This window comes from Sardina pilchardus, chromosome 9 (assembly GCF_963854185.1).
Source record: "Sardina pilchardus chromosome 9, fSarPil1.1, whole genome shotgun sequence".
Classification (NCBI taxonomy): Eukaryota; Metazoa; Chordata; class Actinopteri; order Clupeiformes; family Clupeidae; genus Sardina; species Sardina pilchardus.
Genome location: NC_085002.1, coordinates 27,741,557 through 27,758,773, shown reverse-complemented (window position 1 = coordinate 27,758,773; position 17,217 = coordinate 27,741,557). Strand labels below are relative to the sequence as shown.

General features: G+C 46.7%; 1 protein-coding gene across 1 annotated transcript in view; it reads left to right on the top strand.

The window, feature by feature from the left end:
- nav1b (neuron navigator 1b) overlaps positions 1-17,165 on the top strand; it is a 66,914-nt gene extending 49,749 nt beyond the window's left edge. Inside the window, 9 exon segments of the mRNA XM_062544530.1 lie at positions 551-646; positions 1,675-1,843; positions 7,707-7,942; positions 8,874-9,028; positions 9,431-9,502; positions 10,230-10,426; positions 11,165-11,283; positions 12,207-12,404; positions 12,865-17,165. Coding sequence (XP_062400514.1) covers positions 551-646; positions 1,675-1,843; positions 7,707-7,942; positions 8,874-9,028; positions 9,431-9,502; positions 10,230-10,426; positions 11,165-11,283; positions 12,207-12,404; positions 12,865-12,951 — 1,329 coding nt within the window. The 3' untranslated portion in view covers positions 12,952-17,165.
- Positions 17,166-17,217: the final 52 nt, after the last annotated feature.

Sequence of the window (17,217 nt, the reverse complement as noted above, 5' to 3'; positions counted from 1 at the left end):
TTCAAAGAGTTCAGCAGCTCAGCCACTGGCCCTTCCTCAATTAGAGGATTGCCCTCTTGTACCATGACAGTGACCACCATTCACCATTCTCTCTTTTAAAGGGACACTTCACCGATTAGCGTTAAGCTTTGTATCTTTAGAAAACCATCTCATGTTTTTGAATGGTCGTGCATCATTCCCTCAGTTTGCCTTGAGATGGGAGAAATACGGATTTCAATGTTGGACTTCCTGCTTTCAATGATGTAAAAATCATCATTTTACATCATTGAAAGCAGGAAGTCCTATTCATGGGTTTCATTGAAATCCGTATTTCTCCCATCTCAAGGCAAACTGAGGGAATGATGCACGACCATTCAAAAACATGAATCAGGAGGTTAGTGCAACCATGTTGTTTGTCGTGTCTGCTTGGTTGTTCTAAGGTTCTGTTGTGTGTTCTGCTGTGCTGACGGGTTGCTTTACGGTTCTGTTATTTCACTCCCAGTGGTGTCTGATCTGTTGGGTCTGGTTCTGTTGTGTTAACCCGGGCCTTGTCCCTGCTGTATGCCTTTAGGAGATGAAGCAGCAGGACTTCTACATCGGCTCGGTCCGGATCACCCAAAAGACTGACTGGACCACTCTGGACACGGCTGTTGGCCAGGCCCTCAAGGTGTGTCTCAGCCTCCCCTCTCTCTCTCTCTCTCTCTCTCTCTCTCTCTCTCTCTCTCTCTCTCTCTCTCTCTCTCTCTCTCTCTCTCTCTCTCTTTCTCTCCATCTCCCTCTTTATCTTTCCCTCTCCCTTTCTCTCCCACTCTCTCCCTCTCTCTCTTTCCCCCTCTCTCTCTTTCTCTCCATCTCCCTCTTTCTCTCCCTCTCTCTCTTTTTCTCTCTCTCTCCCATCCCTCTCTGTGTCTGTGTCCTCCCATTCCCCTCCTCATATCTGTTCCCATCATTCACTCACGATCTCTTCACAAGACTGAGCACCCTCACTACTAATGAAAAGAGAAAGAGATTCTCAAAAGACTGATTTACTCTTTTACTCGCTAACCTACACTCACAATTCTTTTACACTGCCAAAAAAAATGAATGGTTTCATCTCCATGTCACATGTTGTTAGTTAGTAAGATGTAAAAGCTGTGATTAATTAAAAGGCCATTTGGCCAGCTCTGGATCAGCTCGCCAGGGTTCCATATTACAGTATGTGCGGACAAAGCTGGCCTTAGTGAGAGCAGTGTCCCAACCTACAGTATTCCTCATCGCCCTGAGGCTCACCCTGCTTCCTTATGGTGCAGCTTCATGAGAAGCAAAATATACTTTTACTCTCATTGTGATGTGTATTCCCAGTTGTTTTTTTCAGTATAGCATGTGTTTTTGGACTGAATCAACTCAGTTCTAAATGACGACTGTATGTATACAGTCTATGGTGGGTATACTGTGATGTAGTAGTTAGCTGTAGGGTATACTGTGTTGTAGTCTAATTAGCTGTAGTGGATATACTGTGATGTAGTAGTCAGCTGTAGTGAGTATACTGTGATCAACCCCAAATATCAATATGTATTGTTGCCTATTTCAAGTGAGTATACTGAGATGGTGATACTTTTTAGGTGAGTATACTGCGTAGACTACACCACTGGTCATCTGTCTGACCCGCTGTGCGCTCCCTGTCTCTCTGACCCTCTCTGTCCCTGACCCGTGCAGGAGTACCTGTCTCTGCTGGACCCCAGCTCCAGCCTGGGCCTGACCGGAGACTCCATCCTCAGCTACAGTGTGGGACACTGCAGACGCACAATGGGGGCCGAGGCCCCTGAAACCACCCCGTCACGATGCCTCACCAAGAGCTCCACCTGCGTCAGCGTGACCCTCAAAGGTGAGGCGACAGAGAGAGAGGGGCAGTTAGCGTCCACTGTCCAGTATACTGAAGTGGACCCTGAGTGTTTAATTCTGATTATACAACAATTGGGTTCTAAGAAGCTGTTTCTTTGTTTCTGATTGGCCGAGAGACGTTCCATGAGTTGAAATATCCCACGATAATCCACTCGGACTTTTCACAGCTAATAATAAATCACTCCGCGATACAATGTCAAGTTGTGAAGTGTTAAACGAACTGTCACGTTGCATCCAAGCTGAAATACAGACGCTCAGAACGTAGAATATGACGGAGGTGGATATTAGCTAGTTGGATGGCATGTAGGCTAAGTAAAATAGTGATGTTTCAAAGCTAAAAGCATGTCCTAACAGACGCAATGCGAGCTAACCACTGATCTATAAAGAATACCTGGATAGACTATCTCATTGTTGCTGACCCATCAACAATGAAGCCAATGGAACTGTCCCGAGTGGTCCCATAATGGCGGCGAGGTGTTCCAATTCCATTGTTGCAGAACGGCAACATTCTTTTACTGTCTTTTACTGATGCATTCCTATGGCAAGTGGTCCCATAATGGCCGCCCCCATGTAGGCTTCAGAATTTTGACGTAGATGCTCTATCCAGGTATTCTTTATAGATCAGTGGAGCTAACGTGTATTGCTTGACAACGGGAGAGATAGAACTAACGACTGGCTTTTGGCCATAGCAACGTGCTTTTAGAACTAACGACTGGCCTTTGGCCATAGCAACCATCCATTTAGAACTAGTAACGGCAGTTTGTCCTGCAAGTAATAGAAATTTGTGGCGGAGAGAAGTAGTTCTACAAACAAGACAGTTTTAGCGATCTAAACGTTTACATTATAATGGGAAATTAGCGCAAAAAACAAGTGGTAGAATTGTTGTATAAAAGCAATATAGCACTCGTGGTCGTGGGTTGTTGCTGGATATTCCCACGGGTGTTGTTGCCTGCGCCACTCGGCCTCCGGCCTCGAGGCTACGGCCGAACAACACCCGTGGGAATATCCAGCAACAACCCACTCCCACTCGTGCTATATTGCTTAATTAGAATAAAAAGAGGACAGCCTCACAAATCAGCAGAACATGTTAAAGTCTAGAAGCTCAACCTCTCAATGCAGGAGTTTAGATGATCATGTTTAGATGATCCATTCTCCAGTGCAGGAGTTTAGATGATCCTGTCTCCAGTGCAGGAGTTTAGATGATCATGTTTAGATGATCCTGTCTCCAGTGCAGGAGTTTAGATGATCATGTTTAGATGATCCATTCTCCAGTGCAGGAGTTTAGATGATCCTGTCTCCAGTGCAGGAGTTTAGATGATCATGTTTAGATGATCCTGTCTCCAGTGCAGGAGTTTAGATGATCCGTTCTCCAGTGCAGGAGTTTAGATGTTCATGTTTAGATGATCCTGTCTCCAGTGCAGCAGTTTAGATAATCCGTTCTCCAATGCAGGGGTTTAGATGATCCGTTCTCCAGTGCAGGACAGAGGAGAAGGGTGGTGAGCGTTAAAGGGTCAGTCTGTGAGTGTGGCCAAAGGTTGTTGATATTTGAGCTCAACAGCTGCGCTCCCGCAGCCCTGTTCTGATTGCCTGAAATAGTGCATGGCTCGCTCCAAGCCCCTGTGTTTGTTTACCATTTACAGAGGCATGACGGTGGACTAGCGCTAAAGTGCTTTGAGAACCCACCGAGAACAGACAGCTAGAGGGCCGTGTGGAGCAATTACTGAGTGTGACCAGCTAGAGGGCTGTGTGGAGCAATCACTGAGTGTGACCGAACATTTTGGGGGTTCAGAATTGAGCACGCAGGGCTGCCATGTTCGTCCAAACAAGGAAGAGTTTAATAGTTATAATGCAGTAATTCCCCATGTATCAGCCACTCTGCGAATAAACCACATTGTTTTATGCAAAATAAATAATAAATCAGAATTAGATTGTGCTCTCATCAGAAACAAGAATGATTAGCCTTGTAGCTGAAGAAATCTTGCTAAATGAATGTGTAAATCTCGGTTAATATCTTTGATAGTATGGTAGCTGTAATGCTTTCAGTGTATTTGACACAAAGTGCTTCAGCAGAATGCTCAGTGCCCTGGTTCTCTTCCGGTCATGGTTTGGTTCTGTCCTGATTGGGTCCAGTGACTATAATAAAATAGAACCACTGGAAACAAACAACAAAAGGCGTCTATAAGAGATGGTGTCTATATGTCCACCATTTTCTTCATAGTGTAAGTGCATGACACCATGCCATCCATGATCTTTTGATAGTCATGGATTTGGTCCAAATGGGGCCCTGATCAGGAGCAGGCGTATGAGGCCCAATTCCCAAGTTGGGATCTGTTGTGGACACGTCTGACCCGGGAGTGAGGCTCCCTCCATAATATAGCACAGGGGTTCTCAATGTTGTTGGTTCCAAGGAATCCTTTTGGGAGACAATATTTTCCGAGGACCCCCTTCGGCATCATGGCTATGGGTCACGCACCCCACTTTGAGAAGCAGTGGTGTAGCGTAACTCAGCCCTGGTGAAGGGGCCAGGGTCGGATGTGTGGGAGAGGGAACAGGAAAGCCCTGCTGGCTCGTTCCTCCCCGTCCTTATCAAGCCCATCATGCCTGTGGGAGCGGAGAGGGGGGCAGCGCAGAGGCGTCTCTCTGTCTTCCTGCCTCCCATGAGGCCTCCGTCCCAGACACATGGGGCCAAATCCTTAAAAGACCCCAGAGAAAAAAAATCTCACACACATGGACGGAGGCCTCCACCAGAAGGCCGCTCCTCTGTTGTGTGTGTGTTTGTGTGTGTGTGTGTGTGTGTGTGTGTGTGTCCTTGGCTGTCCTCTTCTCCCTGTGCTCCCTGAGGGGCCCAGAGGCCATGTCTTCATCTTGATTTTCTCAAACTGACACGTTCACATGCTCTGATGTGTTCAGTCCCAACGCCTCCAGCAGTGCATCTGAACCGTCTGAAAGCTTCAAAATACAGAAATATGGAACACTGATTTCAAGATATAATGAGGCATTTTAGAGTTTGGATCCGTAGAGCACCATTTGCAGTCCATAGGCTTTTTAATTCTACAGTATTTCATTCTTTTTTATTACACTTTAAAAGCATTTAGTGAATTAGTGAACACACACTAACCCGGAGCAGTGAGTTGCCTTAATACAACGGCCCTCGGGGAGCAGTGAGGGGTTAGGCGCCTTGCTCAAGTGTGTGTGTGTGTGTGTGTGAGGGGTTAGGTGCCTTGCTCAAGTGTGTGTGTGTGTGTGTGTGTGAGGGGTTAGGCGCCTTGCTCAAGGGCACTTCAGCTGTGGATGTGGGTACGGGAGAGCAGTGCTCAACCACTCCCCTTCACCCACATTGTTCCTACTGGTTGGGGATCAAAGCCCCAGTAGGCCACAGCAGGTGTCAGCTCACTGTATTGTGCTGAAGACAGTGCAGACTCTTCCTCGCCACATGAGCACACACTCCCCCCACTCCCCCTCCTGTGTGCGGTCCAGAAGTTTAGGATTCCCTCTCCCCTCGACACGGGTGTGAGTGTGTGGGGGCATGAGTGTGTGGGGGGCATGAGTGTGTGTAGGGGCATGTCGCTGAGCCCAGGCACACTCTTTTGTTGCCGAGGACGCTCCGGTGTTTTCCTGCGGCGCTAACACGGCACCCTTCCGCAGACGCATTCCCAGTCCCATTCTGTCCGTGTTCCGGAGGCCAGGGATTCCTGCTCTTCCCGGAGCGCGAGCCTCTTCCGGCGCGTCGGGGGGGCCTGCGGAGATCCGCTACACGCTCTCCCCTTTGTGGCGGAGACGGACGGATGGATGGACGGACGGATGGATGGGCACCTCGCGCAGGGCACCTCCGTCGTCGGGATCCTCGGGGGACACATTCCGCCCCCCGTGGTGTGCAGGCCTGGGATGCCTGTCCTGGTGTGAGCCTGATGGATGGCCCCACTCCTGGGAGGCTTGGGAGGCCTGGGAGCGTTTGCCTGATCCACCTGGCAGGCCGGGAATGCCACTAACCAGGCGGGAAGGCTCAAGGAGCGCCACGGAGGGGAAGACACGGGAAAATCCAATCCCTCCACCGGTGCATGGTTGGGTGTGGGTGGGTGTGTCGACAAGGCCCAGATGGTAGAGTTCTCAGACGGGTGGAACACACACTTCTACACGCACACCCGAGACCCCACTGCAGGGATGATATGACAGCCCTGGAGAGGGGAGGTGACATGTAACCATCCCAGTGCCCCCCCCCCCTCCCCCCATATCTCCACCCCCTCGGTGCTTAATCTGGGGGGGTTATTTTGAGCTCAGACTGTCTGTAGTCCGAGTTGTTTATGAGGGGACATGTGATCAGGTAAGATACACGCAGGGGCACAGATACCCACAAGCCTCTGCCAGGAACCAGCAATCATGGAATATTTACACCTCTGGGAAATGTGCTGGCCCACATGGGCACGGAGTCCAGGACCCCACATGCGGCCCAGTTCTGGCTCAGACGAGGAGCAGAATCAGCTGTTTTAACTGGAGTCACGCTGTCACAGTGACTCTGACTGTGGAGGAGGGGGTTCCTGTCTGGGCCTGTGCCTGGGTGGGTGTGTGTGTGTGTGTGTGTGAGTCAGGTCGTCATGATCTAACCCTGCGCTCAAATTAGCCCTCGCTCAGCTTTTAATGGGCTACCCTGTTTTTTTTTTTATTTCTTTTTATTCTCGTCTCACTCTGGCTCCAGGCTACTGTTAGTCTCCGTCTCTGCTTCTGTTACTTCCATTAGGAAGCGCACAGAACAGAAGCACCGTGACAAATCACCGTTTTTTTTGTGTATTCATTATTGTTCTGATTTATAGTATACAACAGTCCCAGGGTAACCATTAGACATGCATTGCAAATCCAAGTTACAGCTCTTTTTTTATGAAACCATTTATTTTTTCTCAGTCGTAAAAAGAAAGGTGTTTCAAAATGGCAGGAATGTGTTCTGTTGGTCACAGCTCTGTTTGTGTGACCTCAATAGAGAGCCCAGAGTGCCCTGCACATCAGGACTGAAATGGACTTTGTGTTTAGAGATAGAGGCCTAGAGTACCGTGTCCACCACAGGGGACAGAAATGGACTTTGTGTTTAGAGATAGAGGCCTAGAGTACCGTGTCCACCACAGGGGACCGAAATGGACTTTGTGTTTAGAGATAGAGGCCTAGAGTACCGTGTCCACCACAGGGGACACAAATGGACTTTGTGTTTAGAGATAGAGGCCTAGAGTACCGTGTCCACCACAGGGGACCGAAATGGACTTTGTGTTTAGAGATAGAGGCCTAGAGTACCGTGTCCACCACAGGGGACCGAAATGGACTTTGTGTTTAGAGATAGAGGCCTAGAGTACCGTGTCCACCACAGGGGACAGAAATGGACTTTGTGTTTAGAGATAGAGGCCTAGAGTACCGTGTCCACCACAGGGGACCGAAATGGACTTTGTGTTTAGAGATAGAGGCCTAGAGTACCGTGTCCACCACAGGGGACACAAATGAATTGCTGGGTCTACCTCACCCAACTAAATATTTCCTAAATGTTTCATATTATTTGAAGAGCTATATGGGATTCTGTTGGGAATGAATACATGTATTATTGTATTGTAAGTATCATTCCCTTAAATGATTTTAAAATGAATTCATGAATACATTTATTCTTGTATTGTAAGTAAATATTCAGAGCTATATTCAATGGTTATCATGCCAAGACAAAGCATAGCTGTTTTTTGACATTACATCAAGACAGTTGTTTCTTATTCTGTGGCTATTTCTGGGTCATTTTTGAATCGTAAACAACAAAACCTTAAAGCACTTTTAAATGATGTATTCTTGTATTGTTTGTACCATTCCCCTTTTGTCCGCAGGTCTGCACGAGAAGTGTGTGGACAGCGTGGTGTTTGAGACGCTGGTGCCCAAGGCCATGATGCAGCACTACATCAGCCTGCTGCTCAAGCACCGGCGCATCGTGCTGTCCGGCCCCAGCGGCACCGGCAAGTCCTACCTGGCCTCCCGCCTCACCGAGTACCTGGTGGAGCGCAGCGGCCGCGAGCCCTCCGACGGCGTCTCCATCACCTTCAACATGCACCGGCAGTCCTGCAAGGTAGGCTACACCTCCAACAGCTTCTCGTTCACCTTCAATATGCACCGACAGTCCTGCAAGGTAGGCTACACCTCCGACAGCTTCTCGTTCACCTTCAATATGCACGGGCAGTCCTGCAAGGTAGACTAGCGCTCCGCTCACCATAGACACGTCGCCCCCTTAGAATTAGACGGTCCTGTCTGACATTTTTGTCGAAATTGAGAAGTGATGTGATGTGGCATATGTTGTAGTTGTATGCATTTTTGGACATTCTATCTAAAGAGGTTTGTTCCACTTATCAGTAAAACTGTATGGAATTCTGAAACTTTGAAGCTCAATATCTCAGAACTCCACAGAATGTTGATGAACCTTATAATTCTAAGGGGAGCAATAACCAACTAGTACTCAATGCCAAATGGCCAAACTCAAATAAATGTACATGTACACTCCTATCCACATCACCCAGCATTACGTGTTATTCAGAATCACAGTTCTGATCACATTCACTGCAGGCACATTGGACGTGCTCAGTCTTCTCAAGACACACCCCCATTCTAATGCAGTCACGTTCCTACCAAGCATCTGTCCAAACAGTCCTGTCCAGATCACACACACACACACACACACACACACACACACACACACACACACACACTCCCATTCAAACACAGCTAAGCCCCTTATCGGTGACAGGAGTGGAAACAAATAAGACGGCTCTTGAAGAGTCATTTATGTATCAATTGTTCTTATTTGATTACAGTGTACTTGCAGAAGTGTTAAATGCATGTGTTTTACTGTAAAAGTATATGAGTGGAATAGAGTCATATTGTACATACTTTATGCCCTAAGGATTCCTCAGTTAATGTGGGGCTGGGACGATTTAATGTCACTGGGTCATGTTCAACATCAACCTAACATTACCTCACTTCCTCTCTCGCCCGCCCGTCTCCAGGACCTGCAGCTGTACCTGTCCAACCTGGCCAATCAGATTGACCGGGAGACCAGCACAGCCGAGATCCCATTGGTGGTCATCCTGGATGACGTGCATGACGCCGCCTCCATCAGCGAGCTGGTCAACGGCGCTCTGACCTGCAAATATCACAAATGGTGAGCGGCGCTGGCCACAAATAGGCACAGATGTTTCCACACAGCTCCCTGCGGCCGCGGGACAAATATAGCTCTGTGTGCTCATCCCAAACCTGCCGAGGCACCGGTCGTAAAAAGAGGGATTTAGTGCAGAAAAAAAGGGGGAAAGAAAGATGTCTGTAAAGCTGTTTTAAGACCTGTGGGTGATTTTTGTGCAAAGCTGTGAGGTCTATAACAGACTAAGACTCCCTCCCAGTACATTTTAATGAGAGCTTAAGCTCAGAGCACAGACACTTCTCTCTCTTCATAACCTATGACTTTACAACAGGGACCTCTTTCTTTCTTCCCCACTCATAAACACCCTGCTGTCAGTGTTAGAGATTGATTGCTCAGTGGAGTTTACCGTGTCTTTTTTTTTACCAGCCCCTACATCATTGGAACAACCAACCAGCCGGTGAAGATGACCCCGAACCACGGACTTCATCTCAGCTTTAGGTATGGAAACTTAACCGTCCAGTCCAGTACACCCTGAAAAAATTCCTTCCGTCACTCTTCCACACAGAAAATGCACAAACTAAACCTGGCACGTAAATTTGAGTCATTTCTGCTGCGCTCATAAATAGAGGATTGGCATTTCGGAGCTTAATCCCATAATCCAATATTTAAGTAATGGCCGCCGCAGCCAACGTGCCAGTCCGTTAACAGCAGCTCTTTGGTGTCTCCGAGGGGCTATCGTTTTGTCATCACTATCTGCGGAGAATCTCTCCCGCCGCCGAGCTGCTGGGTGCTCCACAGAGATGGTATAGACCGGCTCTCATTAGTGTGTGACGGCGGTGAACGTCTCGCATACTCCCTGCATCCTGATTGGCTCTCCTTTTGGAGCGGAGGTGGTAATTTGAGACTGATTGGTCAGTCTCATACTCCCCTGACCTTTTTATGCGGTCCTCCAACATGGCGGGCAGGGAGGGGAGGGCGTGCCGTTGACCGCGTTAGCCTATATTCATTTTTGTGTGAGCCCCACACTGACAGACATTATATTCTTGTCACGGTGTTGTTCTAATGTTTTTAATAATCATGCAATGTAGGCCAGCTGATCATCAGATCAGCTTCATATCAGATAAGCCATTAGTCTCTTTTCATTGCTTTACACACACACATCACACACACACACACACACACACACTCCACCATTTGTTGCCTGACGTTTGGCTGTCTCCCCCAGGATGGTGACCTTCTCCAACAACGTGGAGCCGGCCAACGGGTTCCTGGTGCGCTACCTGCACAGGAAGCTGGTGGAGGGGGAGGAGCCTCGGAGCCTGGCCAGCAAGGAGCTCCTGCGGGTGCTGGACTGGGTGCCCAAACTCTGGTACCACCTCCACGCCTTCCTGGAGAAGCACAGCACCTCCGACTTCCTCATCGGTAGGCCGCTGCCGCCACCCGTCTCACCACCCGACACGACCCGTTCCCCCGTTTTTGGGGGAACGTTTCTGTTAGTGTTCAATGTTAAGTAGTGTTGGATTCATTTTAGTGTTGGACATTAGTGACATGGATTATCCAACGGTGGGTATAGTAATGATAATTATGTACCGGTAATTAGCAGATATTTATCCATAAAGCCTCAAGGCGTTTGGGAATTGTAACTGGGCTTATCTCTATTAAGGCTAATAAACACATAGCTCTAACCGCTTCCTTGCTATGATGATGTAATATCAAGGTAAGAAGAGGGGGCATTTCCAAACTAAAGAAAAGATCCTAAAATATTCATGATTATGTAATGGACAGAGATAATAGCCATGCACACAGAGACAGGGGAAGAGAGAGAGAAGCGCGATGAGGAAGTCAGTCATGAGGGTTCAGTGTTGATGTGAGTGAAGATCCACCCTCTTGGCTTCCTACAGCCTCCAGAGAGAGCTGGTGACCATACCAGTGTCATGTTCCACGGATGGGCTTGTGTTGCTGGGACTTCCCGCACACTTCCGACAGACTTCCGACATGTTTTCCATTTTCCCTCAAGTTAGCTCCTGGGCGTTTCTTTGTCTGTGTCTACAGTGATTTGATTTGAACGTGTGTTCATACTTTGTGTGTGTGTGTGTGTGTGTGTGTGTGTGTGTGTGCGTGTGTGTGTGTGTGTGTGTGTGTGTGTGTGTGCATGTGCAGGCCCTTGCTTCTTCTTGTCCTGTCCCGTCACCGTTGAGGAGTTCCGTTCCTGGTTCATTGACCTGTGGAACCATTCCATCATCCCTTACCTTCAGGAGGGAGCCAAAGATGGCATCAAGGTAACTTTCCAAAACACATACAGTCATTTCCCAACTATTAGCCGCTACAGCTTATACATTGATTTTGATCAATTTCTTCAGCTGTGAGGTTAATACGGGGGCAGTTAATATGGTATTTATTTATTTATTTATTTATTTTAACTTGCATTAAACACTATCCTGCTGCTTGTACACAATGCGGAAATTACTGCACTGGGCAGTCTGTTCTTTGTAATAAAAACACAGCAAGGGACAACAGTTTTCTTGACTAATTAGATATATTTTCAGCTCTGGTTTAGCAGTACTTGATATTTCACCTGTCCATATCATAGATCATTAGAATTTACCTGTGATGCCACTAAATATTAGCGGTCATGACATTAATAATGGGCGGTTCACACCAAGAGCGATAACGATAGCGGCAAAAAAGTATCGTTCTAGCTAGTACGAATGATGACATCCACACATAAACTGCAACGACAACGTGAAGAACAATATCATTGGGGATCACTTAAAGAGCGATTTTGAGAACGATAAAAAGCTGAGAGCCAGTCAAGTCAGAATCCCTTCAGTTTTAGCCATCCCATTCATCAACATGAGGAGAGACTTTCCTTATCGTTGGCCAGTGTGGACACTTTTATCATTATAGTTAGAGTTATCGTTATCATTCTGGTGTGAATGACCCTTAACGCTGACATGAGTCAGACATAACCATCGTTTAGGGATTTGTGTTTAGCGCAGTTCATTGAATGTGTTGTGTGTGTGTGTGTGTGTGTGTACATGTTTGTGTGTTGTTTGTGTGTGTGTGTGTGTGTGTGTGTGTGTATGTGTGTGTGTGTGTGTGTGTGTGTGTGTGTGTGTGTGTGTGTGTGTGTGTGTGTGTGTGTGTGTGTGTGTGTGTGTGTGTGTGTGTGTGTGTGTGTGTGTGTGTGTGTGTGTTTCAGGTGCATGGTCAGAAGGCGGTGTGGGAGGACCCAGTGGAGTGGGTGAGAGGGACTCTCCCCTGGCCGTCAGCTCAGCAGGACCAGGCCAAACTCTTCCACCTGCCGCCCCCTGCCATGGGCCCCGGTAGCCCCGGGCAACCAGGGGACGAGCGCCCGCATAAGGAGACCCCGCCCAGTGGCACCGAGTCCGACCCCCTGGTGAGCCACGCCCACATCCCCCTCCCACCATATCACTCAATTACCCACAATCCCCTCCCACCATATCACTCAATTACCCACAATCCCCTCCCACCATATCACCAACCCAATTACCCACAATCCCCTCCCACCATATCACTCAATTACCCACAATCCCCTCCCACCATATTATCGCCCAATTACCCACAATCCCCTCCCACCATATCACTCAATTACCCACAATCCCCTCCCACCATATCATCGCCCAATTACCCACAATCCCACTCGCATACATACAGTACAGGAATACAGTATTATTCATTTGAATGAAACCTACAGTAGTAGCAGTTGCTAATAGTTGCATATGAGTCAAAAGTTGCAGAGTGTCTGAGGTTTGGTGTGTCCTTGATTAAATGGTTTGAGGTTAATTGTTCTGTAGTGTTGAGCCCTCTCTCACTCCTCTCACCCTTATCTCCCACAGATGGCCATGTTGCTCAAGCTACAGGAGGCGGCCAACTACATCGAGTCTCCAGAGAAAGAGCTGGACCACAAGCTGCCCACTCTCTGAGCTCCTCACAGTGGACTGATATGGCAGGTCTGACCTGGGCCAGAGTTGGACCAGATCTGAACCACAGAAGGGGTCAGAGGTCGGAGATCCGCCCGGCAATCAGCTGTAGCTGGGGGAAGGTACTCACCTCTCACAGCTCTGGATCTGGCCCCGATCTGGCTCAAATCTGGCCCTCGTCTGGCACGGTTCTCCTGCCATCAGAGCTATGCGGGCCTGTAAAATGAACTCTTTTAAAAGTCGTCATTATGTGTCATTCAATACTCCAGTATTGTACTGTACTATCAAGACGTGCGTATGAATCCCACTTGCTTACAAATCGCTCCCGTGACCCATCTTTCAATTTCCCCTTCTCTTCAGCCATGCCAATCATCAGTATATGTTTACATCAAAAACAAACTGTAGATATGATACTGTACTACCTATTCTCACTGTCCGCCATCACCCATGGCCATCTTATTTTGGTTTGCGTTGGGAGTCAAACCCACCTGGTCAGTGAGAAACCTCCATTGCTGTTTCACTGCTGCCCTCTTCAACTCAAGGATACCGGTGCTACTCGCCTCATCTCCACCAACCCAATCTAGAGGCTCGCCCTGTTCAGGAAGGGATGAAGCAATCTGCTCATGCATACCAATAGCAAAAACCAAGCGAAGGAACACCTGCGCTACCGTAGTCAATTCACAGCCAGAGCAGTCCGCACACTAACAAACCCATTTACTGCTAGTTCTGTTCACTGCTTATATTAGGGGAAAAGACAAACTGTTGTTTCTTTTTTTTTCTTTTTTTCTTTTGGTTGAATGTCCAGTTCCAGTCAAACGAAAAAAGTCCAGCCCAGGCCAAGACTTTAACATATATGCAGATTTCTGATGATTCAGATCCTATTCAATCAGGTCAGCATGTTTGATCTGGTGCTCAAACTAACAAAATGCCTTAAGACATCCACTGTCTGGTGTAGTTGCACTGAGAGAGAAGGCACTGAAGCAGGCATAGAGTAGATGGTAGTGTGTGTAGTGTGTGTGCGTGTGTGTGTGTGTGTGTGTTTGGGGGACAGCGAGCGGCTGTTCCCTGAGAGGACAGTGTGTTTGAAAATTTGCACAGTGCAGCAAGGCATGAATGTCAGAAGGAGGACAGTACCCAGTTTGACCTGCAGGCCCACAAGTGTCCTGCGGGAGGCAGTAAAGATGCCTATATGCTCACTTGTGTGAATTCCAAGCTCATATTCAGCAAAGAGGTAATTGTCCAGTCAGTAAACGTATGAAAATGTATAGGAGCCAACCGTAGAGAAGGGGGGGAAATGTAATCAAGACTATCACCCTGTTTTTACTTAAATGAGTTCGACCTTGGAAAGGATTCTTTTTGAATGTTAATGAGAGTTTTAGTGCAGTACAGAGATAAGACCGTATAGCCGTGTGCTTTATATCACTAGAGACGTGGAGTTGAGCTACAGCTTAGGATTCAGTGATCTCTTATGTCAGATAAGTAGGATACCTCAGGCTTAATTTACACACTCTCGCATTAGTAGCAGTCAAACCACTCAAGTTATATGGTGCAATTTTCTTCTAATATAGACCAAATACTCATACATACCACGTCCTTGCATATTGATTGTAATACAACTGAGTATAGGTACTGCATAAGTAGACTGATAGATCCATCAGATGTGTGTGCTGTATTAGGGCTGGTGGTAGACCATTGTAGTCAATTGGTGCTATGAACTAACATTCATTAGACGCTCACCAGAGATAGCGTGAGCTAACGGTTCTGCCCATGAAAGCCATCCAGTCGTCATAAACGTCGTGATCCCTCACCCAACGACACGTGTAACATGAAGTCATCCACTCTTAATATCATCTTATGACCCTGCACACTCTCCAGCGATATGAGTTTTTAAGTGCAGTTAACACCCAATATATCTCAGTACAATACCAGGAGATTGATGTCTTTCTTTTCCTCAGTGAGCTTATGGCAGTGTTGTACAGCTTGCGCTGTGGGTGTCGACACTAGTATTTCTTGTCGTTGTACAGTACACTGCAGTGATCACACAACTTAAAAGGGAACCTGAATCAGGTGAACTAAAGCTACTAGATACCATTGAGATGTAATGAAGCCTGATTGAGTTCCCTAAAATATGCAGTTGCATTGCATGCAATAGATAGCACTGGGGTTTACACACAGACTGCAGTGGACTAGTAACCTTTCCATGGGTCAAAAGCCAAAAGTCAGAATAGGAGCATATAGCACTTGGCTAAAGTGTATGTAGAGTTGAACTTCTAGCTGGGCAGACCACAACCACGTAGATGGTTGAACGACTCATCATTTCAAATATTCCTTCCTTTTCTAAACTATTAGAAGTTTACTATTAGTTGTTTTATACCTCTACATGACTACCACTGTTCAACTGTGTCTGTGATTGAATGTCAGATTGGTTCCTTCATTTATACAGTATAACCACAGAAGTGATGCCATGTTTGTGAATGGTTAAAATAATAACTTACATCATACACGCTAGTTTAAGAAGTTACAAAGTAGTACCCGAGTCATTTTTACTGAACAAGCCTTTTATACTTTTGGTTGTTTCTTAGCTGCAACTAAGAGCTTTATCTGATTACTTTGAGACAGTCCGGCCGCAGAAGTCATCGGCTTTGGCCTCTTTCCCTTGTGGATGTGCCAGGTAGCACAGAGGGAAGCAGACGTGCAGTAATGTTTCCGTATTCCTATGATGAACAGATAAGATATGAGACACATGTGCTCAGATGTGACCTGACGGATGTGGGCCAATTCTGCTGCGGTCTTGGCCCAGATCCGGCTGACAGACGGGCCGGATTCGGCTCCATCTATCCTGGGAGACCCTCAGCCCCGTCTGCCTCCCGTACACCATCCCCGTCCTTTCTGCCCTCCTCCATCCTGTGTGAACAAAGTGTTGGTACCAGACGCCATCCTGTCCTGTCTCCATCTCTCTCCCTCTCTCTCTCTCTCTCTCTCTCTCTCTCTGAGTGTCGTGCCTGTTCTCTGTTATGGATGTGCTGTGTTGTGCTGGGACATTTTCACTTTAGAAGACTATACAGCAACTTCTACTGGCAAAAGGAAAACACTAAAGATCCCCTCTCCCCCGCAGGTGTGATAATTAACTGTGGTTTATGAGGCATGATGGGAATGTGTTTTTTGTTCTAATTCTGTTTTTGTCCTTTTTTTTTATTGTTGTTTTTTTTACTTTTATTTTCTTTTTTGTTGTTGTTTTCCCTCACTTGGATAGTGCGATGAACAAAGGCCTCTGCCAAATGACTAAACATTGCTTTTGTCATGGTGGAGGTCTGTTTTTCTCCAGTGAGGTTTCTGGGGCCTACAGTACAGTAGCTCTATGCTGTGGGAGGGAGGCTGGTTGGGTTCAAACCTAATACCAAAAACGTCTGACACAAGGCCTTACTTCACTGAGTTGAATGGGGAGGGACCTCCACTGGAAGAAGCTAAGCGTGAGCTGTGAATTCAGCTGTCTGGTTCTCTGTGAGGAGGCTTTTTCTCTGTGTTCTTCCCCCCTCTTTTTCAAGTGCTGATAGAAAAAAAACAAAAACGTTTTTTCAGATATGTTGAATGATTTATTGAAATTTGACAAGTAATGTATCAGGGGGGTACAGTTCTTAAACCCTGAGACTTGGGTTTAATGTTCTCCCCAAACTAGACCACTACAGGTTGCTGCATAGTCACATACATCATGTTAAGCTTTTTACTGAGTCAGTATGGAGAAAATAAATTGATAAATAAATAATTAAAATAAAGGTTCAGTGATGGTATATCTGATGTAACTTACAGTGTGCAATGATGGATGTGCAGTTACTAGACCTCTACATGTTGTAAATGCATGTCGCTTTGGTGTTGAACTGACACTTAAAGTAGCGTTAGGAGAGGTTTTCAAAGGAATGCATCTGATGAAATTCATATTTTTCTTTTTACAGGTATTCCTCTCCCTATGTGAAATCCTTTATAAAATTCCATACCAATTTTGTACAGGTCATCATATTATTGTAAACATTGTAAATAGTTCTGCATTTGCGACAACAATCATAAACATAACATCTACAAAAATATGTGTGGAAAGGTAGAAAACCCTTTTTCTTCAGTTCTTTGGCACACAAGAACATGTAGGCATGCCTGTACATCTGTCCAACATTTATCCAACATATCCATTTGTCTTAATAAAGCCATGTCATTCTTTGAGAGTTTCTCTTTATTTTGATCTTTTATTCTGCATGACAGGTCAGGTTATGTACAGTA